The sequence below is a fragment of the Sturnira hondurensis genome, unplaced genomic scaffold, assembly GCF_014824575.4.
Source record: "Sturnira hondurensis isolate 20B ecotype Veracruz unplaced genomic scaffold, ASM1482457v3 Scaffold0001304, whole genome shotgun sequence".
In the NCBI taxonomy this organism is placed as follows: Eukaryota; Metazoa; Chordata; class Mammalia; order Chiroptera; family Phyllostomidae; genus Sturnira; species Sturnira hondurensis.
Window position 1 is genome coordinate 88,381 of NW_028073935.1, and position 26,340 is coordinate 114,720.

General features: G+C 37.9%; 1 protein-coding gene across 5 annotated transcripts in view; it reads left to right on the top strand.

The window, feature by feature from the left end:
* The window catches only part of MYLK4 (myosin light chain kinase family member 4), a 104,424-nt gene that overhangs the window by 54,099 nt on the left and 23,985 nt on the right, over positions 1–26,340 (top strand). For 3 of the 5 annotated variants that reach the window (XM_037069839.1, XM_037069847.1, XM_037069855.1), the window contains 3 exons: positions 23,486–23,564; positions 23,924–24,374; positions 25,773–26,074. In XM_037069839.1, coding sequence (XP_036925734.1) covers positions 23,486–23,564; positions 23,924–24,374; positions 25,773–26,074 — 832 coding nt within the window. The remainder of the gene's footprint in view (positions 1–23,485; positions 23,565–23,923; positions 24,375–25,772; positions 26,075–26,340) is intronic. The other 2 variants (XM_037069864.1, XM_037069874.1) reach the window with 1 other exon arrangement.

Consider the following 26,340-nt stretch of genomic DNA (forward strand, 5'->3'; position numbering starts at 1 on the left):
TATAAACATGCCCTACCAATAATGAGGTCAGTTTAAATATATATTGCTTATAATTGAATTAAATCAAAATGAAAAATTTTATAGTGTTAAATGCCAAATTGAACTTATTAAATGTGAAATTCAAGTATATTTAGCCTGCCGCCTATATTTTAAGACCTGAAAATAATGAGATATGGCAAGAATAGTTGAAAAAACCACTTCTATTTTGTTTTTATTTTAGAAGTTTTATATTTCATAGTTTAGATTTACTTTTTAAAATTTGATAAAATAGCTTAGCACATGAGTATGGAGTATGTAGTACCTCTCAGTTAATGAAAGAAAGGTAAACATATATTGGCCTATGTTGCTTTATGCAAGTATTTTGCTCACCGTGTGTACTTTAGGTTGCTATCTTTGTATGTAAGTCAATGTTCACAGAAAAGAAAAAGTTCATTAAGCATTTTGGGAGACATGCAGCTGCATGTAGTAAACATAGATGGAGCACAATTTTATATGAGGTTCCTAACTGAAAACAGAATTTGAATCTGTTTCTGAAATGCCCACATTGTAGGCTTTTTATTTATTGCTATTCTGAATGTAAGCCAGCAAACAAACTCCCAAAAGGTAAAAGAGCAAGTTTGCACTTTTTCTTTCTTCCTATGGAAATAAAGACTTGCCAAGCATGGTATCACTTCCTTCCCTCACACAGATTTCCAAGTGGGACTCTCTACAAGCCAAGGGGAGTGTACCAACTCCTCTGAGTTCTTAGGCACTGTCTGGCCATGGCTACAGACTCACTTATTTTTTATTTATTTTATTTATTTTTTAAAAGATTTTATTTATTCATCTCCAGAGAGAAGGAAGGGAGGGAGAAAGAAAGGGAGAGAAGCATCAGTGTATGGTTGTGTCTCATGTGGCTCCCACTGGGGACCTGGACTGCAACCCAGGCATGTGCCCTGACTGGGAATCGAACCAGTGAGCCCTGGTTCACAGCCTGAGTTCAATTCACTGAGCCACACTAGGCAGGGCCAGACTCACTTTAGATATGTACTATGGGTACTACAGATTCACTTTAGATACTTAATTTGGATTTTTTCCCATTCAAACAAAAATAGTCACTTTAAAGTGTAGTTGACCGAAATATGTACTTCTCACTATAATAGCAATTCAATATTTATACCAATAACTCACATAAATTTATCTACAGTTGCCTTTTAAAATTTTATTTTATTGATTAAACTATTACAGTTGTCTGGATTTTTTCCTCTTTGGACCTTCTACACAGCACCCCCACTCTCTCAGGCTACACCCCCACCATTGTTCATGTCCATGGGTCATGTTCTTTGGCTACTCCGTTTCTTATACTGTACTTTACAGACCTGTGGCTATTCTGTAACTACCTATTTGTACTTCTCTTTTTAAAAATATATTTTATTGATTATGCCATTACAGTTGTCTCATTTTTCCCCCTTCACTCCCCTCTGCCCTGCACACTTGCTTCCACCCACATTCCCCGCCCGGCCTTTAGTTCATGTCCATGGGTCATATAAATAAGTTCTTTGGCTTCTACATTTCCTATACTATTCTTACCCTCCCCCTTTCTATTTTCTCCCCCCCATCTATGCTACTTATTCCCTGTACCTTCTCCCCCCTTCTCTTCCTCCCACTCCCCTGTTGTTAACCCTCCATGTGATCTCCATTTCTATGGTTCCACTCCTGATCTAGCTGTCTACTTAGTTTGCTTTTGTTTTAGGTGTGGTTAATAACTGTGAGTTTGCTGTCCTTTCACTGTTCATATTTTTATCTTCTTTTTCTTAGATAAGTCCCTTTAGCATTTCATATAATAAGGGCTTGGTGATGATGAATTCCTTGAACTTGACCTTATCTGAGAAGCACTTTATCTGCCCTTCCATTCTAAATGAAAGCTTTGCTGGATAGAGCAATCTTGGCTGTAGGTCTTTGGATTTCATGACTTGGAATACTTCTTTCCAACCCCTTCTTGCTTGCAAGGTCTCTTTTGAGAAATCCGCTGACAGTCTGATGGGAACTCCTTTGTACGTGACTGTCCCCTTATCTCTTGCTGCTTCTAGGATTCTCTCCTTCATTTTCATCTTGGCTAATATAATTATGATGTGCCTTGGTGTGTTCCTCCTTGGGTCCACCTTCTTTGAGACTCTGAAATTCCTGGACTACCTTGAAGGCTATTTCTTTTGCCAGATTGGGGAAGTTCTCCTTTATTATTTGTTCAAATAAGTTTTCTACTTGTGGCCGTTCCTCTTCCCCTTCTGGTATCCCTATAATTTGGATGTTGGAACGTTTAAGATGTCCTGGAGGTTCCTAAGCCTCTACTCATTTTTTTGAATTCTTGTTTCTTTATTCTGTTCTGTTTGGTTGTTTCTTTCTTTCTTCTGGTCCACTCCATTGATTTGAGAGCCAGTTTCCTTTCCGTCACTATTGGTTCCCTGTGCATTTTCCTTCATTTCACTTAGTGTAGCCTTCATTTTTTCATTAAATTTGCAACCAAATTCAACCAGTTCTGTGAGCATCCTGACTACAAGTGTTTTGAACATCTGATAGGTTGGCTATCTCTTTGTAGCTTAGTTGTATTTTTTCTGGAGCTTTGATCTGTTCTTTCATTTGGGCCATTTTTTTTGTCTTGTCATACCTGTTACATAGGAGGGGAGGAGCCTTAAGTGTTCACCAGGGCAGGGCAACCCACATCGCTGCTTTGTGGTGCTGTATGTGGGTCAGGAGCCAAAGGGGGAACAATGGGGCTTGTTCCACTTGCTGCTGGATTTCAGTCACTTTCCCCACTTCTCACAAGCAAATTGGGCCTTTCTGGTACTGATTCTATGATCTGCCATAAGGACATTTTTACTTAGTCATCTTGTTACTACTAAATCACCACTGCAATAGAGGATAGATTTCAGGGGTGAAGATACTTGGAAAAGCACTTGAGAAGTGGTTTCCTGCAAGCATTGTATAGCTTCAGTGCATGCTCTTTAACCATGCAAAACCTTGTCTAGAATCTGTAGCATCATAGAACTTAGAGCTGAAGTAACATTAGAGTAATGACTGTGATGTATAGTTAGGCTGACTACTTAATCACCATTAGAAATATGGTAAAATAAATACAAAGGCATTTATTTAGGACCTATTTTAGTGATGGGTAGGTGATACACAAAACCGTTTAATCAGACATTTAAAAAATACCTTATTCTTGCTTTCTGGAAAAATTAAGTTCCACAATCATAATGAAATGATAATAAAATGTGGCAGCAGAAAAACCTAATTCAAACCTCTTCCCATTTTCCATTATCAAAAGTATTCATTTAGTGCCTCTTTGTGCTAATGTGTTAAAGCATGTTAAAGAAATTTGATCAATACAGAAATATGAGCAATAGATCTTAAGTATATATATTAAGCAAATGAATGTTTATAGTACAGTTTCTGATTTTTGTTAGGTATTAAACATGTTAAGAAGGTGGTTAAATGCTAAGTTACTTCAATAACCCATAGTGAGGATAGAGTCTCCAGTGTTACTGGTGAGAGAAGCATTTTGAATTTCTAATAGGTCTGAGAAGCCCATGAGCTTTTTCCTAGAGGTACAGGCCAACAGGTTGCACTGTATGACAATGAGAACTCCTATGTGCCATAGGAGCCAGGATGCTGGATATCAAAGACTGAAATTGAGGAGGATATAACAAAGGGCACACTATGGTGTCCCATAAGAAAATATATAGGTTGTTGAGATGTTCAGTAAATGTTGCCTGGCATTAGTGTCTCCCCACTTCTTACAAATCAGTCAATCAGTGAATCAGTGTTTGTCTAGGGAGGGTCAGACATGCAAGCACATAATTCTAACATAGTATGAAAAATACAAGACAGATGCATGGCTAACAAAGATGGAAGAAAGACTGATTGTTCTTTTGGTATAAGAATGAGGTGGGGGGAGTGTTTCAAGGAAGAATTCACAAAGAAAAACCTTTTTGAGTAGGGTCTTCAATAATGAGTAGGAATGCTACACATTTTGTCAAAGTATGATCCCAGGACTATCTACATCAGAACCACTTCCAAAACTTGTAAAAAATGTTTTCAAGCTCAAACTCGGACCTCCTGATTAAAAATTTCTGGGGCAGGGTAAACTTCAGGACCACTGTCCTAAGATCTGAAGCAGGCAAAGGTGTTGGTATTAACTCCCCTACCTTCTTTTCACTCATTAGCCATGGTTCTCTCTTTGAGTCTTGTGACACATTTTCCAATTTTCTGCTTATAATTAACTTCCAGGGATAGCACAACTAAAATAAAAAGACTTTAATCAAATATCAAAAATTACATGGCCAGGAGATGACCATTGTGGCCAGCTGCACTCGTATTATATTCATGTTCTCTGGTGTGGTACTGAATTTAGTAACTGGGAGTCCTGGGACCAGCCTATCAGAATGCACTGAGGTGGAGCAGGGTCCTGGAGGTCCCCTGCCAGACTAGATATTTACCCTTTAGTTACTGGGTCTTATGAAGGTACTTAGGGTGGTAAAGTCAGGAGTAGAAAATAGGATTTCTGGCCCTGGCTGGTGTAGCTCAGTGGATTGAGCGCGGGCCTGTGAACCACATGATCGTGGTTTGATTCCCAGTCAGGTCACATGCCTGGGTTGCAGGCCAGTTCCCAGCAGGGGTCTCACGAGAGGCAACCATACATTGATATTTCTCTCCTTCTCTCCTTCCCTTCCCCTCTAAAGATAAATAAATAAAATCTTTTAAAAAAAGAAAATAGGGCTTCTGGAAGTTTCAGTACATCTATTACACGCTAGTATGGAAGTGTTTCTCTATTTTGATAATTGGTACAGTACCAGGGTACCAGTTGAATATTTCTCCTGTGTCTATACAATAAAACAAAAAACAATGAGATAAAAACACAAAAAGTTCAGCAGATATTAATGTTTTCATTTAACTGTGGTTTAACTCTATCTTAAGAATGAAAGCACAGAGAATTATGTGGTGTTTGAAGGTATGTACCATCATTTTGCTTTAAAAATTTTTTTTAAGAACTAGGCTAAATAAAAATACTTTTGTTCCTTTTAAAGTTGATAGTCACCTTTCTAGCAACCAATTATAGCACTTGCATTAATAATCCTAACTGTATTCTGACCTGGCTGGTGTAGCTCAGTGGATTGATCCCGGGCCTGTGAACCACATGATTGTGGTTCGATTCCCAGTCAGGGCACATGCCTGGGTTGCAGGCCAGTTCCAAGCAGGGGACTCACGAGAGGCAACCATACATTGATATTTCTCTCCTTCTCTCATTCCCTTCCTCTCTAAAGATAAATAAATAAAATCTTAAAAAAATAATCCTAACTGTATTCTTTGATTTGGAGTCTATCAGAATGTATTTCTAATTCTTTAGAGTTTACTGTTGGTACAGTTTTCATTATATCTGTCTTAGTTCATGCTGCTGTAACAAAATATCATAGACTGGGCAGCTTAAACAACAAATGTTTTCTTCTTACAGTTATGGAGGCTGGAAGTCCAAGATCAGGGCACCAACACAGTACAGTTCTGATGGGAACCCTCTTCCAGGCTTGCAGATGGAGACTTTCTCATGTCCTCACGTGGCCAGGGTGGGGGGCATGGGGGTTGGTGGGGAGAAAGAAAGCAAGAAAGCTCCAGTCTGTCTCTGTCTTTCTCTTCCTATAGACTTTTATCTCATCCTAAGGACTCCACCCTCAGGACTTCATTTAAATATAAGTACCTCCCAAAGGCCCCACATCCTAAAACAATCATATTGTAAATTAAGGCTTTAATATATGAATCTTGGAGTAATGTGAACATTTAGTTCATAAAAGAACCTTTATACCTTAGTGTTGCTTTTCCCTGAGGCCTGAATTCAGGCATTCGGTAGACCTTAAGATTAATAAGAAATTCTAGGCACATGATAACATGTCTTACATTCTCTTCTGACTTTCTACCAAGATTCCTGGGTCAGTGTCAAGATTCTGGACATTTTTTGAAGCTCACTAATATCATGATGCTAGACTTCCACTGGCTACTCTTCTCGAGGACAACTGACATCTAGACCAGCCAAAGCACTGTCTTGGCTCCTTCCTTCTTTCTCCAGTGTCTCCCCATAAGCTTACCCAAGTACGGCATTATCTCTGTTGGTTGAGACAAGATTTAAACAAATACATTAGGCTGTGACATATTTTGTAAAATAGTTCTTCATACCAAATCATCAACTATGTTATCAAGATCAATGCCTCTCAAAATTTAATGTGCCTGGGAACACCCTGGGATTGAATAGAGCTCAGATTCAGATTGTGGTAGGTGGGTAGAGGGGTTGAGAAGGCTCTGTCTCTAACAAGCTCCTAGGGGATGCTGTGACTTCTGTCCAAGGACCTACTTTGAGTAGAAGGGACTAGACAACTAAATGTGTGGCAATAGTCATAACTGATTATCTTATAGCTACATAATTTGTATTATATATTCCAAATTCAGAGACTTTTTAAGAGCTTTGCAGCTTTTCACTGTTTCCCAGAGACAGCTTTTTAAAGCCACTTTATAGTGTGCTCTGGAACTTGCTACACAGGGGAAGATGTAAACCATTAGGAGGTGAAATATTTTGCTCAGTGAATCTAGGTTCAGCTCTCTGAACTTGCCTTATAACACAAGGGTCCACACATCATTCCACCTTAGGAAACACTGAGCTCTGTGAACCTCTCCCAGCCTGTGCCACCTCCATGAGCCAGCCTGCAGAGTGGGGGTGGGAGTGGCAGAGCTGAGCACTGAATGGTTACTGGAGGCAGGGACAGGAGATGGAGGGATAAAGGGAGCGTAACGTAAACACTAAAAGTCATACTGAGAACATCATGTGAAATGAATGCTTATGAAACTGCCTGAGGCAAGAAGAACTCAGTTTCATTAAATGGTGAAAACTACTGTAAACTTAATGTGAAAACATTCCGAGGTTTCGTCCTGTATAGCATAAGAGAGGAATTTTACTAAGACTCATTTTAATCAAGTGAACATCAAGGAGCTATAATCTTATCTATACCTACATATAAAATTAGCTACAAAGGCACATGCACTCGCTCCCCACTCCCCTCATTGCACTGTTAGTAACCTCATGCACAGTGAGGGTTAAGAACCCTGGTTAAGAACCAAGGTTAAGAGAAACCCTTTCTCTAGTGTTAGTACTATCCTAAAAAACTGTGGCTGAAAGAGAAGCTGGGGTGCTAAAGACTGAAAAAAAAAAGTGACAGGAGCTGGAGCTGAGGGAGGCAGAGACTCCCAAACCTTGCAGTATATTAGAGTCACTGGTGTGTGTGTGTGGCAGCGGGGGAGGGAGTAAAAATAGCAGCATCCATTTCCACCCACTCTTTACTGGCAGACTCAGGCATCGCTAGTTCTCCTCCCAGGTGGTTGAGAACCCTGGTCATCGACCAAAAGAGTCTGGGCTAAGAAAGGTGGGGATAGCACACAGGCCTGCAGGCACAGCAAGGTCATTTGGGCAGTCTGAGTGGGAAAAATGAGACAGTACAAGTCAGAGAGCTCACCATCTTCTGTTTGAAGAGGACAGGAAAGGTGGTGGTGAGAAGGAAATAAAAAAATATGAATTGGTTAGTAGATTCTGAGGTAAGCTCATCCAACAGGCATTTGATGAGGAAAAAATAAATAAAACCTATATGATCAAAGTACCTAATGTGACTAAATATTTAGATGAAGATACTTAATTTGTTCCAAGTTATTTCTAACTTGTTACTTTAAAATCAACAAAGAAAAGATGGATAGAACAAATATTTTAAATATTTTTTATCTATGGTCCATAACCTGTCCTTGATAATGGTGGCAGGGCAGATATTAGGAGTCAGCCATTCATTCCCTTAACCCTTGGTCTTCACACACCTCCTCAGGACCGAACCTATGGCCTACATGGTCTAGGCTATAACAAGGGGGTTATTGGGACAAGAAAGCCTGAAAGTGTATTTAAATTAAGAGAAGCCCATAGTCAGTTAGACATAACTTGATGGAGTCCATTTGGTCAGTGCTCTTCTCCACTCAATGACTTTTTCTTCTTTCCTTTCCCTTCCTTTCCTTTCCTTCCCCTTCCCCTTTCCCTCCCCTCCCTTCCCTTCCTCTTTCTTTCCTTCCTTCCTTCTTTCTTTCTTATGTTTGGGGAGTTTATTAAATATGGTAGCACACTATTTTTGTTTATGGTACTGCACAATACATAGTATAAACAAATAAAAGTAAAATTAGCCATGTATCTTTACTTGGCAGATGGTCCAGTCCAATCAGACTTTTCTGAACTAGCATCTTTAATTTCAGGCCCTTTCTTGATATATATATTTCCTTGAGGAGTCCTGTTTACCTGATTTATAAACACAGCACTCTCTGTATCATAAAGGGTGCATCAAGACTTTGATTTTCCTGGTGGGGTTATTTTCTTGGGTTACTTTTTGATTATTCTTGATGTTTTCAGTAGCTCAGGGAGGGATCACTTACTGAGTTCAGAGGTCAAGGTTAACGCTTTTCCTTCTGGATTCAGTCAATCAGATCACGTCTGTTTTCTACACCACTCCTAACGGGCTATGCTTTGTGAATTTCCTTCATCAGCCAGGGACTTTAGGGAGTTTTTCATTTTTTTTTCACTTACACAGAATTTGAGTATGTCCTGAGGATGAAGAGAAATACGTTTATTTTATAAGTAATCTCTAAAATTATCTTCTATGCTCAGGTAAGGATATAGAGTTTTAGTATTTCTTATAAAATTCCTCTCTTTGTATTGTTTTAGGATTTATTTTTCCATTTTCTCCATTAAAAGACTAATCAAAGTGTAACAAGTCATTATGAAATGTTACAATTTTTTTATACCTCTAGGCATTAGGTTAAAATGACCAAGTTGTGTTCATCTTGGCATTTTCATAAGCAGTAATAGGAAAAGCCCTCAGCTGAGGTTATGTAGTTACTCTACTCATATCTCATTGTGATGTTAAAAAAACAATTTTCTGTAGCAACTATAATCCCAAAAAGAAGAGATGTGGATATCACTTATCACCAGTTAAGTGTTAGAAAAAATATGAGAGTCAGTGACAGGGATGTATTTCCAGTGGTGCGCAAGGGTAGCCTTGCTTTTCCACAATGTTGAAAGGGCATTCTCACAATGACAGCATCAGTCTTGAAAGTACTTTTTCCTTTCATCAAATATAGGTTCAGCAAGTATTTTAGAACCCTGACCCCCAGGGTTGTGCTGGGGGAGGGAGCAAAGGTGAAGATAAGGGTTCTAACATTTCCTTCACATGCCCTAAAGATGACCTCAAACAGTCTGGGTACATACACCCCACTGAGGATGCCAGTTTAGGAAACTAGACAGATTGCAAAGAGTGGAACTGTGTTTTGAATATGTAGGCATTTGGTCCAAGTCCCCTTTCTATGTCATTTTAAATTCACTGATATATTATTATAAAAGGAATGAGTGGGCCTGGCAACATGGCTTAGTTGGTTAGAGTGTCCTTCAGTACATGAAAATGTTGCCAGTTCAATTCCTGGTCAGGACACACACCTAGGTTTTGGGTTTGATCCACAAGTGGAGATTATATGGGAGGAAACCAATTAATGTTTCTCTCTCTTCCCCTTCCTCATTCTGTAAAATCAATGAAATCAAGGGAAACATGTCCTAAAGGTGAGGATTATCTAAAAGAAAAAAAAAGGAATAGATAAATGGTTACAAAAAGAATCCATATGTTAATATATCAGTAATTACTAAGTTAATGAATAATGAGTGAATTTAGTGAACTGAGGACCTCCTGCTGGTCTGGGTTGTCAGTATGAACTTGGAAGAAGAAACAATGTCTGATGTGATTTTAATCAGTTAACAGTGATAGTAATCCTTACAGGAGCAACGTGCTTAACAGCACTGTCCTATTCTCTTAATTAGGAAAAAATAGGCTCAGTTTTTGACAAGTAACCAAATGGATCCACAGGCTTGTGCTTTCTATTTCAGCCACTTCCACACAACTTCATATTGAAGTCGTCTGGAAACAGAAAAGGAGAAATACAACTTGTGTTTTTTGTAATCTCCTCTGTTAGAAGTTCCTCTAGATGTCAGTATTACATAGGGAAACAAAAATGTAATAGTGTGTGGGAATGAATAAAGACCTTACATTATTTAAATGGCAAAACGTGTAATATATATGGTGAAGAAAAAACTGCCTCAAGTGGAAGCTGGCATCTTATTTTCCTCAAGATCGAATGACAGCCTCTCCTGTTGCTTGTCAGACTGCTGTACCCAAAATACGTTGGCCCATGTTGTGGACATTTGCCACTGACACTCTAGCTGGCCTTGGAGGCAAATGCTGATTGATCATCACTCCACAGAGTCTGACAACCAAATTCTCACTTTCACACCTTAATGGATTGACATTGACTGAAATATACCAGTTTCCATTATTAAGTCCACAGATTCTTTTACCATTGTGTCATGCTATCAAGAATAAAGCCATAAAGAAGCACAATGCCAATACACCAGGATTTTTTATTTTGAAAGAGAAGCATTAGAAGACAAAGTAATAAAATAGCTTGAAAGCAACTTGTTGGACTATATTTTTTGACTAATTTGGATATGTGCTTTCAAAATTAGAGTTAAATTCTCTTTCTTGCTCTCTTCCATGTTACTCCCAATCTTTTGACCAAAAAATACTTATTTCTTTTAAAATTATATTTTATTGATTATGCTACCAATGTTTTCCTAATTTTTCCCCTCTACCCCCTCCATCCAGCAGCCCCACTCCCTCAGACAATCCCCCCACCATTGTTTATGTCCATGTATCATTTGTATAAGTTCTCTGGCTACTGCATTTTCGATACTGTACTTCACATCCCCATGGCTATTCTGTAACTACCTATGTGTCTTTCTCAATCCCCTCACCTCTTCACCCATTCCCTGACACATCCCTCCCACCTAGCAACCATTAAATGCTCTCTATATCTATGATTCTGTTTTTGTTCTTTTTGTGTGCTTAGTTTGTTTTTTAGATTCAGTTGCTTATAGACATGTAGTTTTAAAACATTCTATTGTTCATTCTTTTTTTCTTTAAATTAAAAAAAAATTGTTGTTCAAGTACAGTGTCTCCATTCCCCACCTACCTACCCACACCAGGCATCCCCACTTCCTACCCTCCATCTTACCCCTCTTTGACTTTCTCCATGTACCCTTTATACATGTTCCTTGACAACTCTTCCCCCTTTCCCCACCATTATCCCCTCCCTCCTCTCCTGTGGATACTGTCAGTTTGTCCTTAATTTTAATGTCTCTGGTTATATTTTCCTTGCTTCTTTGTTTTGTTGTTATCTCACCTATAAGTGCAACCTGATCTTATTTTTCTTAAGTAAGTCTCTTCAACATTTCATATAATAATGATTTGGTGAAGAACTCCTTTAATTGTTTGTTTGTTTGTTTGTCTGTTTGTTTTGGTCTGGGAAGCTATCTGTTCTTTGATTGTAAATGGTAGCTTTTCTGGGTAGAGCAATCTTGGCTGTAAGTCTCTGCTTTTCATTACTTTGAATATTTCTTGCCAATCCCTTCTATCCTGCAAAGTTTCTTTTAAGAAATCAGCTGATAGTCTTGTGGGAATTGTCCTGTAGGTAGGTAAATTATTTTCTCTTGCTGCTTTTATGATTCTCTCTTTATCTTTAACCATTGGCATTTTAATTATGATGTGTCTTGGAGTGAGTCTCTTTGCATTCATTTTGTTTGAGACTTTCTGTGCTTCTTGGACTTGCATGTCTATTTCCTTCACAAAATTAGGGAAGTTTTCTTTCACTATTTTTAAAGCATATTTTATTGTTGTTCAAGTACAGTTTTCTGCCTTTTCCCCCAACCCCTCCCCACAACCCCACCTCCACCTTCCCATTTCCACCCCCTTTGTTATTGTCCATATATCCTTTAAAATTATTCAAACCCTTCACCCATTTCCTCCATTATCCCCTCCCCTCTGCTTACCATCACCCTGTTCTCAATTTCAATGTCTTTGCTTATACTTTGCTTGCTTGTTCCTTTTGTTGATTAGGTTCCTGTTAATGGTGAGATCATGTGGTATTTGTCTTTCACTGTCTGGTTTATTTCATTTAGCATAATGCTCTTCCATTCCATCTATGCTGTTGCAAATGAATAGGAATCCTTCCTTCCTTCCTTCCTTCCTTCCTTCCTTCCTTCCTTCCTTCCTTCCTTTCTTTCTTTCTTTCTTTCTTTCTTTCTTTCTTTCTTTTTCTGCTGCATAGAATTCCACTGTGTAAGTGTACCATAGTTTTTTGGTCTATTCATTTACTGATGGGCACTTAGGTTGCTTCCAGCACTTGGCTATTATAAATTTTGCTACTATAAACATTGGGGTGCATAGGTTCTTTTGGATTGGTGTTTCAGGGCTCTCAGGATACAATCCTAGTAGTGGAATTGCCCAGTCAAAAGGCGGTTTCATTTTTCGTTTGCTGAGTAAATTCCATACTGTTTTCCATAGTGGCCCACCAGTGTGCAATACCAGCAACTGTGCACTAGGGTTCCCTCTTCTCCACAACCTGTCCAACACTTGTTGTTTGTTGCTTTGTTTATGATGAACATTCTCACTGGTATGAAGTGGTAGCTCATAGTGGTTTTAATTTGCATCTCTCTGATGGCTAGCGATACTGAACATCTTTTCATATGTCTCTAGATGCTCTGTATGTCCTCCTTGGAAAAGTGTCTGTTCAAGTCCTTTGCCCATTTTTTAATTGGGTTTCTTGTTTTCTTAGAGTGGAGTCATGTGAGTTCTTTATATATTTTGGAAATCAAACCCTTGTCTGAGGTATCATTGGAAAATATGTTTTCTCATACAGTTGGTTCTCTTTTCATTCTAATGCTGTTATATTTAGCATGCAGAAGCTTTTGATTTTGATGACATCCCAGTTGTTTATTCCCTCCTTTATGTCCCTTGCTCTAGGGGACATATCAGCGAAAATATTGCTGCTTGGAATATCTGGAATTTTCCTACCTATGTTCTTCTGAAGGACTTTTATGGTGTCACAACTTACATTTAAGTCTTTTATCACCTTGAATTTATTTTTGTGTATAGTGTAAGTTGATTGTAGAGTTTCTTTCTTCCTTCCTTTTTTTTTTTTTTTTTTTTGCTTGTAGCTGTTTAGTTCTCCCAATTCGTTGAAGAGGCTATTTTGCTGCATTTTATGCTGCTACCCACTTTGTCAAATATTAATTGATGGTAGAGGCTTGGGTTTCTTTCACTATTTTTCCAAATAGATTTCTAATATTTTGTTCTTTCTCTTTTCCTTCTGGCACCCATATGATGTGGGTGTTGGACCTCCTTAAATTGCCCCAGAAGCTGCTCATACTGTCCTCATGTTTTTTGATTCTTTTTTTCATCTTGTTGTCTGGTTGATTGTTTTATTCTTCTTTATGTTCCATATCATTGATTTGATCCTCAGTTTCATCCACTCTACCGTTGTTTTCCTATAAATTGTTCTTTATTTCTGTTACAGTATTCTTTATTTCCAAGTGGATCTTTTTTATGCTGTTGAGATCCTTAACTAAGTTCCTTGACCATTTTTATAAACAATGTTTTGAATTCAGCATCTGATAAATTGCTTATCTCTATTTCATTTAGCTATTTTTCTGGAGTTTTGATGTGTTCTTTCATTTGGGCCATGTTTTTTTTTTTGTTGTTTCCTCATTTTGGCACCCTTCCTGTGTTTGTTTCTATGTATTAGGTAGGGCTGCTTTGACTCTGTGTCTTGGTAGTGTGGCCTAATGTAGTAGGTGTCCTATAGGGTCCAGTGGCACAGCTGTGTACTATCACTCAAGCTGGGTGTGCCCTTCATGTGAGCTGAGTACACCCTCTTGTTGCAGTTGAATCTTGGCTGCTTTGGGCAGATCAATGGAAGGGATTTACCCAGGCCAGTCAGCTGCAAAGATGGCTGTAACCACTTGCCACCAATTTCTGCCCTCTGTGGAGGATCAGTTGTTCAGTGGCAGGGTAGTGGTAATTAGACATGGTCTATACCTGTCCACTGGGTGCACTGGCCCTGGAATTTTCCAGGTGGTGCAGGCCATGGTCAGCCTCAACCTGTCTTTTGCCTGGGACCACACTGCCCAAACTACAAAGCAATCTGAGATGGTTGTTACTTATGCTGGGCCTGGAGATTCCCTGCAAAGCCAAGCTGTGAATCTAGGCTGGCTGCTGCTAGTGCTGGGCCTGGGAATCACCGAGGCCAGCCTTTTCTTGTTTGAGAGGATTTAGGAAGTTGTGCAGCATAAGATAAGACTAGCCATTTATATAGAAAAGCACTTGGGTGAGCAAATATTTTGGGTGGGATAGAGTCTTTGGGAATCTCCAAGATAGGTCAAACAGTGTTAGCAATGTTGATGGAATCTCAGATATGGCACAAGCTTGCTAGCTTTGTGAGGAGAGGGTTTAGAAAATGGAAAATGGCCTCTGCTCACCTTGATGCCAGACACTTCAGTCTCTCCCTTTACACCACTGGTGCCTTTCAAGATGCTACTCTGGTGCTGGAGCTCAGAGGGAGTGAGTCTGAGTAAGTCCATGTATGGGTTCTTTAAGAGGGACTGCTTGGGGTTCTAGTAGTTTATTCCACAGACAATCCCCATTAATTTTGCAGCCAGAAATTGTGGGGACTTACCTCCCTGGCACTGGAAACTTGTACTGGGAGGCTTGGTGTAGGCTGAGGACTCCTTGCTCCTAAGGCATCCCTCCTGAATTTTCATGCATCATATGTGGGTGAGGGACCAGCCTGTTCCATGTCTGTGCCCCTCCTACCAGTCTGGATGGATGTGGTTTCTTTAATTCCATACTTGTCAGACTTCCATTCAGCTCAATTTCTGATGGTTCTGGGGGATGGCTGTTATGTATTTTAGTTGTAATTTTGATGTGTTTGTATGAAGAGGGGAGCCATTTCTGCCTATGCCACCATCTTGACTGAAAGTCTTTATTTCTTCTCTGTACGATTTCTTTCATTTTACACCCTTCTCCCTTAATCTTATTTTTTTATCTCCAGTAGGTTGGCTATGTATAGATATTCAATTAATATTAACAATATCTACCTTGACTACCATAATCTATTTCTTTTTTTCAGAGTGACAGTATAGTGTAGTAGTTAAGAGCACAGAATGAGGTAGATAATTGAGTTAAAATCTCAATTATTCTAAACTATGTAACCCTGGGAAATTATTCAACTTCAGTATAAAATAGAGTTAATAGTGTCTATCCCCAAGGGTTGCTATGAGGAACAACTGGGATAACATAACAAGCATAGAAAAGTACCTGGTATGTAGTCAGTGCTTGGTCTATATTAGTCACCACCATCACCATAATCATCGCCATCATCATCACCACATAATCATTATTACTATGTCTCAGTCTTAGAATAAGCACCAGAATTCAAAGATTAAACCAATCTTTTTGTCCATTTGAGGCAAAATGAAAAAAAGCTTAATGAAATGTTGCAAGAAACGCCAGACTTGGGAGTATGTGTTGAGTACTGTGCAAGCACAGGTGAGGGAGCCACTGGCTGTGCTTGAGGAAGCCAAAGGACTTGTACCCTGCAAAGGGGGAAATAGGCATCTATCATCCCTGCATTGTCACTTAACAGAGGAAGTTACAGTTCAAGGCTGTAATCCTTAATTTTGTTTTTAATAGATTTACTTAACATGCCTGTGTGTTTCAAGGTCCCTGTCTGAAAAATGGAAGTGCTCCAAACTAATTTGCAATTTGTCTTGATATCTGTGAGCTTCACTGACAGCATTTTATGCTTTCAAGTCATCCTAAGGCAAATTTTGTTCTCTTACCAAAGGAAAAAAGACTGATTCTTTAGCTATCTGAAAAATTTCATTAATTGCAGTGTATAACTTTAGCATTTGTGATAATTTGGGTGGACTGATTTACCTTTAATGTGGTATTTAAAGAGGGTTTGCTAAACTAATTCAGAGAAGTCAGGACTGTGAGAAGAATGTTTATCTGCTTAGAAAAGAGCCATCTGTTCTAAGCAATGTAAAAGATTCATGTATAAAGCTTACTTTAGTCTTCCAGTTTCTGGTTTACAAAGCCCAGTCATATACATCCTCTCATTTTTATTTGATTTATATATAAACCACATGAAGACAATATAAACAGAGGTCAGTGGTGACTTGAATATTACCAATATCCTTTAATCTATTCATAAAGACTGGACTTCTTCTATAAACAGCCAGAGTCTTACAGGATTTCTTTAAAAATACTGAGTTCATTTGTTTTCTAATACTGTGCTCTATATAGAGTTTCATTAATTAAGATGGTTCCATCCACTAAATACTGTTAATTTTCTGTTTTTGAATCATATAATATATGATTCTCAATGTGGAGTGATTATACCCCCAGAGGATATTTAGCAATTTCTGAAGACATTCCTTTTTGAATTTTTTTATTTTCTTTTATTGTAGTTCAAGTACAGTTGTGTGCATTTTCCTCCCACCACTGCCCCCCACCCCAGCCATCTCCATCTTTTTTTCCTGACTCCACCCCACCTTGGTTTTATCCATATGTCCTTTATAGTTGTACCTGAAAACCCTTCCCACTTTCTCCCCATTACCCCCTCCACCTCCTCTTCAGTCACTGTCAGTTTGTTCTTAACTTCAATGTCTTTGGCTATATTTTGTTGCTTTGATTTGTTGGTTAGGTTCCAGTTGAAGGTGAGATCATATGGTATTTGTATTTCACTGCCTGAGTTATTTCACTTAGCATACTACTCTCCAGTTCTTTCCATGCTGTCACAAAGGGTAGGAGCTCCTTTTCACTGCTGCATAGAATTGCACTGTGTAAATGTACCACAGTTTTTTGATCTCTTCATTTACTGATGGGCAATTCATTTGCTTCCAGAACTTGGCTATTGTGAATTATGCTGCTGTGGACTTTGGGTTGCATAGGTTCTTTTGGATTGGCATTTCAGGGTACTTAGGGTATAATCTTAGCAGTGGAATTGCTGGGTTAAAATGCAGTTCCATTTCTAGTTTTCTGGGAAAATTTCATACTGTTTTTCACAGTGACTACACCAATCTGCATTCCAATCAATGGTGCACTAGGGTTCCCTTTTCACTACATTCTCCCCAACACTTGTTGTTTCTTGCATTGTTTATGATGGCCATCCTCACTGGTGTGAAGTGGTATCTCATGGTGGTTTTAATTTGCATCTCTCTGATGGCTAGTGATGCTTAGCACCTTTTCATGTCTCTGGATGCTCTGTACATCCTCCTTGGAGAAGTGTCTATTCAAGTTCTTGTGCATTTTTTAATTGGGTTTCTTGTTTTCTTAGAGTGGAGTCGTGTGAGTTCTTTATATATTTTGGAGATCAAACCCTTGTCTGAGGTATCACTGGCAAATATGTTTTCCCATACAGTTGGTTCTTTTTTCATTTTAGTGCTGTTTTCTTTAGCCATGCAGAAGCTTTTTAATTTGATGAGATCCCATTTGTTTATTCTTTCCTTTATGTCCTTTGCTTTAGGGGATATATCACTGAAGACGTTGTGTGGAATACCTGAGATTTTCCTGCCAATGTTTTCCCTAGGAATTTTATGGTGTCACAACTTATATTTAAGTCTTTTAGCTACCTTGAATTTATTTTTGTTTATGGTGTAGGTTGATAGAATTTCATTTTTTTGCATATAGCTGTCTAGATCTCCCAACACCATTTGTTGAAAAAACTATTTTTGCTCCATTTTGTGCTACTGCCTCCTTTGTTGAATATCAATTGACCATAGAGACTTGGGTTTATCTTTGGGCTCTCTATTTTGTTCTATTGCTCCATGTGTCTGTTCTTATGCCAGTACAAGGCTGTTTTTATTACAGTGACCCTGTGATACAGTTTGATATCAGGTATTGTTATCCCTCCTACTTTGCTCTTTTTAAAATTTCTGTGGCTATTTCAGGTATTTTATGGTTTCATATGCCTTTTTGAAATGTTCTATAACTGTGAAATATGTCATTGATACTTTAATAGGGATTGCATTGAATCTGTAAATTGCTTTGATTAGTATGGACATTTTGATGATGTTAATTCTTCCAATCCATGAACATAGTACATACTTCCAAGTGTTTCTGCCTTCCTTAATTTCTTTCTTCAGTGTTGTGTAGTTTTCTGAGTATAGGTCTTTTACCTCCTTGGTTAGGTTTATTCCTAGGTACTTATTTTTTTTGTTGCCATAGCAAATGGTTTTTTATCTGATTTCTGTTTATGATATTATATTATTGGTATATAAAAAGCCTTTGATTTCTCAATATTGACTTTGTATCCTGCTGTTTTGCCAAATTCACTTTTTCGGTCTAGTAGTTGTTTGGTAGAGTCTATAAGATTTTTCATGTACAGCATCATATCATCTGTAAATAATGACAGTTTTGCTTCCTTTTCTCCAATTTGGATGGCTTTTATTTCTTTTTCTTGTCTCATTTCTGTGGCTAGGACTTCTAATGCTAGGTTGAATAGAAGTTGTGAAAGTTGTCTTATTCCTGATGTTAATGGGAAAGCTTTTAGTTTTCATCCATTGAGTATGATGTTGGCTGTAGGTCTTTCATATGTGGCCTTTATTATGTTGAGGAATGCTCCCTCTATATCCCACTTTGCTGAGTTTTTTATCATAAATGGGTATTTTACCTTATCCAATGCTTTTTCTGCATCTATTGATATAATCTTGCGATTTTTGTCTTTCTTTTGTTTAAGTGATGTATTATGTTTATTAATTTGTGAATATTATACCATTCTTGCATCCTAGGATGATCTCACTTGGTCATGGTGTATGATCTTTTAAATGTATTTCTGGATCAGGTTTGTCAATATTTTGTTGAGGATTTTATTGTCTATGTTCATCAGAGACATTGGACTGTAGTTTTCTTTCTTTGTTATGTTTTTATCTGGTTTTGGGATTAGGATGATGCTGCTGTCATAAAAAGAGTTTTGGAGTCTTCCATGATTTTGGATTTTTTGGAATAATCTGAGAAGTGTACGGGTTATGTATTCCTTAAATATTTTGTTAAATTCTGTGAAACTGTCTGGTCCAGGGGTTTTGTGTGCTGGAAGTTTTTGTTTTCTGCTTCAATTTTGTCAGCTGTTATTGATCTATTCAGGCTTTCTGCTTCTTCTTCATTGAGTTTTGGAAGATTATATTATTCTGGAAATCTGTTCATTTCACATAGGTTTTCAAATTTCTTGGCATATAGTTTTTGTAGTAATTTCTGGGGTATCAATTATAATCTCTCCTCTTTCATTTCTGATTGTGCTTATTTGGGTCCTCTCTCTTTCTTTGTTGATGAGCCTGCTTAAAGGTTTGTTTATTTTGTTTATCTTTTAGAAAAACCAGCTCCTGGATTTATTGATTCTTAAAATTGTGCTTTCTAGTCTCTATGTCATTTAATTTTGCTCTGATCTTTGTTATTTCCTTCCTTCTACTTGCTCTGGACTGTCTTTGTTGTTCTTCCTCAAGTTCTTGTAGATTTAGGGTTAGATTATTTATTTGAAATGTTTCTATCATTTTTAGGTGGGCATGTATTGCTACAAACTTCCCTCTCAGGACTGCTTTTGCTGTTTCTCGTAAGTTTAGGATTGTTGGGAGTTCATTTTCATTTGTTTCCAGACATTTTTTGCTTTCTTTCTTCATCTCATTACTAACTTATTCATCGTTTAGTAGTATCCTATTCAATCTGCATGAATTGGAGTGTTTTTGAATTTTTTTCTTGAGGTTGGTTTCTAGTTTCAGGCCCTTATGGTCAGAGAAAATGCTTGATAAAAAAAGAAAGATAGCATTGAATTCAGCTTTCTTGAATTTGCTGTGGCTTATTTTGTCCTATCATGTGGTCTATCTTTGAAAATGTTCCATGTGCATTTGAAAAGAATGTGTATTTTGCTATTTTGGGATGCAAGGTTCTATATATATCAGTTAAGTCCATTTGATTTAGAACATTGTTCAATGCTGCAATATCTTTGCTGATATTTTGTTGGAAGATCTATCCATTGTTGACAGTGGGGTGTTAAAATCTTCTACTATAATTGTGTTGCTCTCTCTCTGTTTTTCTTGGAGTCCTCCAAGTTTTTTCTTATATATTTGGATGGTCCTAACTTGGGTGCGTATATATTTATAATGTTTATGTCTTCTTGATGTATTTTTTCCTTGATTATTATAAAGTATCCTTCTGGATTTCTTTTTATGGCCCTTGTTTTAAAGTTTTGTTTTGTTTTGTTTTGTTTTTTGTCTGATGTGAGTATTGATATCCCTGCTTTTTTCCCCTGTCAATTTGCTTGGAATATTTGTTTCCAGCCTGTCACTTTCAGTCTGTGTAGGTCTTTTATTCTGAGGTGGGTATATTGTAGGCAGTATATATGTGGGCCATGATTTCTTATTCTTTCAGCTATTCTGTGTCTTTTGATTGGAGCACTTAATCCATTTACATTAAAGGTTATTATTGATAGGTCCTTATTCACTGCCATTTTATTTCCATTGTACCTGTGTTCCTCTCTCTCTCTTACTTTTTTCTTTCTTTCCTTAAAGTAGATTCTTTTGCATCTCTTGCAGTGCTTGTTTGGAGGAGGTGTATTCTTTGAGGCTTCTTTTGTCTGGGAAACTCCTTATTTCACCTACCGTTTTAATTGAGGGCCTTGCTGGCTACAGTAGTCTTGGTTGCATGCCTTTGTTTTTCATTACTTAGAATATTTCTTGCCATTCCCTTCTAGCCTTAATGTTTCTTTTCAGAAGTCAACTGCTATCCTTATTGGGGCTCCTTCATATGCTACTTCCTATTTCTCCTTTGCTGCCTTTAAGATTCTGTCTTTGTCTTGGAATTTTGCCATTTTAATTATGATGTGTCTTGGATTAGGCCTCTTTGCACTCCTCTTGATTGGGACTCTCTGTGTTTCCTGGATTTGTCTGAGTTTTCCTTTCATCAAATTAGGAAAGTTTTCCATTATTAGTTTTTCAAACAGGTTTTCTATCCCTTGCTCCTCTTCTTCTCCTTCTGGTTTCCTTATTATATGGATATTATTATGTATTATGTTGTCCTGCATTTTCCTTAATATCTCTTCATTCTTTCTGAGTCTTTTTTCCCTTTCTTGCTCTTTCTGAGAGTTTTTTTCTACCTTGTCCTCCAGCTGACTGATTCAATCCTCTGCTTCATCTTGTCTGCTTTTGATTCCATCTACTGTGTTCCTCAATTCAGAAATTGTATTCTTCATTTCCTCTTAGCTCTTGTTGATAGTTTTTATTTCCCTTTTCATGTTGATATAGTTTGCAGTGAGTTCATTGTAGTTTCCCTGTAGTTTCTGGCAATTCTCTGTGAGCTCATTGAGCTTACCAATAACTAGTGCTTTGAATTCAATATCTGATAGCTGACTTGCCTCTATTTCATCTAACATTCTTTCTGAGGCTTCCTCCTTTCCTTTCATTTGGGGTTTGTTTCTTTGTCTTTCCACTGTTTGTGAGACTCTTCTTGCTTGCTTCTTTTTCTTAATTTGATCTGTTCTGACTCCCTAGGCTTGTGGTGCAAATTTCTATTGCAGGAGACCTGTGAGATTCAGTGGTTCAGTCTCCTTGACCTCCTGAACTTGCTACTTTTGGGATGTCATTTTGATGGCCCTGTGTTTGTTTTTGGGTTTTAATTGTTATTGTGTCTTTCTTTGGTGGGTCCTTCCCTCCATCTGGTTAACTGAGGGTCACTCCATCCACCTTTTTTTGTATGCTGTTGTGCAGGTGCAGACAGGTTGTATCAGAGCTGGTTTTTCTGTTGTCTGAGGTCATGAGGCTTCTCTCTTTCTGTTGTTGAGTTGTTTGTTCTGGATAATGTCTCCATCGTTTAATTGTAATTGCAAATTTAGTGTGGCTTTCACTGACTTCTCTGCCACCTTCTTCTATTATCTGTTGGTGGTTTCTTATTTGGTGGGTTCTCTCTTCTAGCAGGTGTATTGGTGTTCACAGACCCCATCTATTCTTTTATGTGATGAATTGGAGGGAGAAGGTAAAATGGATTAAGAGAGTGGGAATGTATTATATGAGATTTAAAGTGCAAGCCTATAGAGAAGAGATAGTAGATCCTTTGTATAAGTATAGTGTTAGCAGTATATTTTTACCCAACTAGCCACTTTTTAGAAAGGGTGGAAAAGAGATAAGACTCTTATTAGAGGTAGGAAGGATTGTGAGTTAAATCCAGAAAGCAGAGAGCTTGTGGGAGGTCAGATTATGAGATATAGTAAGATTAAATGATAGAAAATGGGCATAGTGTGTGAGAGAATAGAGTTAACCACAACAGTAATAAAGTCCTGGAAGACAGTGAAATGGGCTAAGATCTAGGTGGGGTGCTGTGTGTTATTTACAATTGTATGAAACAAGAATTATTTACACTAATACTGGAATGACAGTCATATGACAGAATCTATAGGATCTGAATAACAAGAATAGAAACTACATGACCTAGAGTAGTATGCTATTGGAACACAAGTGAAGTGAAAGTAGGAAAATTAAAATACACTATGAAAGAGAGAACAAGAAAAAACCAGTCAGACAATGCAATTAAGCACACAAATAAAACAAGGAAAACTAAACAGAAAGAAGAGATATAAAAACACTAGAAAATAAATGAAAAAATACATAGAAACTATAGGATGCAAGTTCTCTTAAATAGCAAAGTGAAATTTGTCTCAGTTTCTCAGTTGTTGGAATTAGCCTTGTGATCCCTCCTTTATAGCTCCAGGTCTTATTGTGTCACTTTTGAAACAAACAAACAAACAAACAAACAAAAAGACTCATGATGACTTTAAACTGGCCCAGTCAGTTCAGCTGGTCTTCCTGGCTGCAGCAGACTGAGGGGGGTTGGGCTTCGCTTTTCTTCCTATAGCTTTGTGAGAATGGGGGCCAGGTTTGGGCCAAAATCTTCATATTGGCCCGGTCTCCAGTCCAGTTCCTCCTTTCACTGCCAGGCCCACTATGACCCAGCTTGGAGCCTTCAATCTACCAGTTGTGTTGTCCTTGAGGTGCACTGATAAGGGGTAACTCACATACCACCTTCTTGCTCTTTGCTGTCCTAGATGCTAGGCACTCTCAAAATATCTTCAGGATAGTTTAGCTCCCCCAGTGAGTTAAGTCTTTCTGGGGACTGCTGACTCCCTGAGTCCTGTTGCTGACCTCTTTGGGGGACACCTCCTTCCTCCTGTTAGCACACCAGCCTGGCCACTGAGGGGGTGGGGGCTGGGTGGAGGACTGGATATTGTGGCAGCAGTGGGTGCATGGGCAGCAGTGTCAAAATTCATCTTGAACATTACAACTGGGAGGGAGGATACTATTGGCATCTGGTTGGTAGATTCCAGAGATGCTGCTAAATATCTTATAATGCTCATGGCATCCCCTACAATAAAGAATTATCCAGCCTCAAGTGTCAGTACTACTGAGGTTTAGAAACCCTGTGTAATATGTGACCTCAATTACTCAATTGTGTATTTACAGGCTAAGGAGAAGGTGTGGTTATACCCTGACCTGAAGGAAATGGCATCTGTCAAAGGAAAGAGGACATCACCCCTCACAGGTAACGGCTTTTGAATAGTAGGTATTTATGAAGAGAGAAAGCTCTGTATAAAAGCCCTGTTGTTGTCGTTCTTACTCAGAGGAAGTTACACACTTATAAAGTCCCATGTCTGGAGAAGTGCTGTTTGAATATATTTATTTGATTGGCTTTGGGTCCTACTAGTTACAAACTAGAAAATCTTTAAAAATTTAATTGTTGTTCAGTAGATCATTTTTACCTCTACTTTGCTTTTCAAAAGTTTTTATCTGTTGAAAAGACAAACCTGAATAGAGATGCCATTATGGGAAGATAAAATTATACTGATTATATATTGTAATGCATCCTCCATTAAAATATTTATATCTTATGGTGGCTTTTAGAGAGATCTTCCCAGAAGAACCAACCTTCCTCTGACAAAGAAAAGGTTAATAAACTCAACAAGAAAAATTCTGAGAAGACCAATGCTTCTCTAGTTCAGAGAAGTTTTGCCACATTTCATACAAAAAGATCACATAATGAGGTAGAAGATTTTGCTCTAAGAAAGTCCATAGAGCCAAGAGAAGATACAGATAGAAGAGAAATTTTATGCACACAGAGAGTGAACAGACAAGAAAATAATAGTGCTGGAGATGATAGACAAGCTACTGTGGATAAAAATGAATGTCCAGTGTTCAAAGAAAAGAAAAATGAGCTTCATTCTAAGGAAGATACCAGTGAAAGAGAACCTAAGGAAAAAGGGGGGTTATCAATTGCATATGAAGCAGTGATGGACAAGAGTTCAAATAAAAAGCAAAATGATGATAAAACTAATGGTGATCAGTTCTATAAAAGGTAGGGGTAAAAACATTATATGTATATAATTAATGTTTTTTATAAGTCTTGTCATTGCAATTTAAGGCCATATCAAAGGGATAACTAAATTAAGTTTTTAAAGCAATGGTTTAGAAACCAGTTTTCATGTGTGTAGATTTTTTTCACCCACATTTCATGCCATTATTTTTCTCTATTCCTGTGATATGTTTATGCTTTCATTGTTTTCTAAGCTTCCTATCAACTGAAACACAATGATAGTGATTATCAGTACTCACATAAATCAGCATTTTAATGGATCAAGTAAATTTTTTTTGTTTTTAAAATATAGAGTACATCCTTCCTAAGATCAAGAATTAAATGATGATCAGTTTTATCTATAAGTTAAAATATAATTCTTAAAAAGTGTACCTACCCCTTTCTGCATAATAAATTGGCTATTTCCTCCAAATATTGTGAGAATTGAGTAAGAAGTAGATTATTGAATGAGTCCTATTTGACTGCAAAGTTTCACATGTAAATGCAGGTAATTATGTAGCCAATTAAAATTAATTATTCTACACAATGATGAGTCACAGAATTTACTTGGAACATAAAATATCCAAACAGCTATGGTCTTTTTTAAAAGGATTTAAGATACAATTTTAATTTCTTTTTTTTTTTAAATATTTTATTTATTTATCTCTAGAGGGGAAGGGAAGGAGAGAGGAAGGAAACATCAATGTATGGTTGCTTCTCGTGCATCCCCTGCAGGGAACTGGCCCCTGCCAGAAACTGGCCTGCAACCCAAGCATGTGCCCTGACTGGGAATCGAACCGCGATAGTCTGGTTCGCAGGCCCGCGCTCAATCCACTGAGCTACACCAGCCAGGGCTTTAATTTCATTTTTAATACAGTATTTGAAACCTAATCATGGATAAGTCTTATTTTCCAAGAATTAAACACTATATTTACTAAGAAAGCCTATTGCCTCAAAGATGTGCTTCATAAGGGCTGGAGCTCTTGCAAAATTGAAGTGAGATCAAGTCTTTCACCCATAAAGGCTAATTCTCACTGCTAATATTCAGAGAGATTACTGCTTCTTTTATTGTGCTTTAATTTAGTCATTTCTCTATTTTATAAAGGAAGTGAAAAAAATAGAGGTCAAATCAGTTAGTTATTCACGAAATGACTACATTTGTAAAGGGTCAGTGGAATAATTTAGGATCCAAATGAAGTCATTGGTGAGATTGTCTGGGATCCTCATTTTGCTGCTTAGATCTGATAGGAAAGCACATTATTCCATTTTATCCCCCAAAACTGACACCACCGACTGTCTGTCGTGAAGCTTAAGACCCTTCACCAAAACACCATTTTGAGGCAGCTTTACTTAGCCATTTGACCAAAACTATGAGAGCTGCAGCTGAGTTTTATTTTCCAGGTCTATCAGCAATGTAAAAGCCATTTCTGCATCAAGAGTCCTGGGAAATGCAGCAATAAGACCCATTTTCCAGAATGCTGAACAAACAGAGCATGCTATCAGTAGTAAGCAGAGCATGATGGAAGAACAATTCATCAAAGAGGACAGCAAAATGTGCAGAACAGATGTAGCAGGGACAGCTGAAGGACACACATTGAGAAGGACACAAGAAACCAGACAAGTCCAGGGGAGCTCACAAGGCCAACCCCTGGAGTCCACTGGAATTCAGACCTCGAGACAGCGAGATTTGGTGACTCCATTGGGTAGGAAATGGATTTGTTTCAGCCTTTTCAAGCTTCTTAACCTCTTCAGGGAGCATTTCCAACTGAATTTTACTAAGCCTAACAGCCTGAAGGAGACATTATGCATATTGATGCCATTTGTGAATGTAACTATCACTTTTCTTGATCTGAAGAGACAAATGCCACCAACATAATTCTTTTGTGACTTCTCTATGGTGTGGGAGGTGAATGTCCATATCAAATCAGATTCCCAGTGATTTATATTATCTCAGTTAAAGAATATTAAC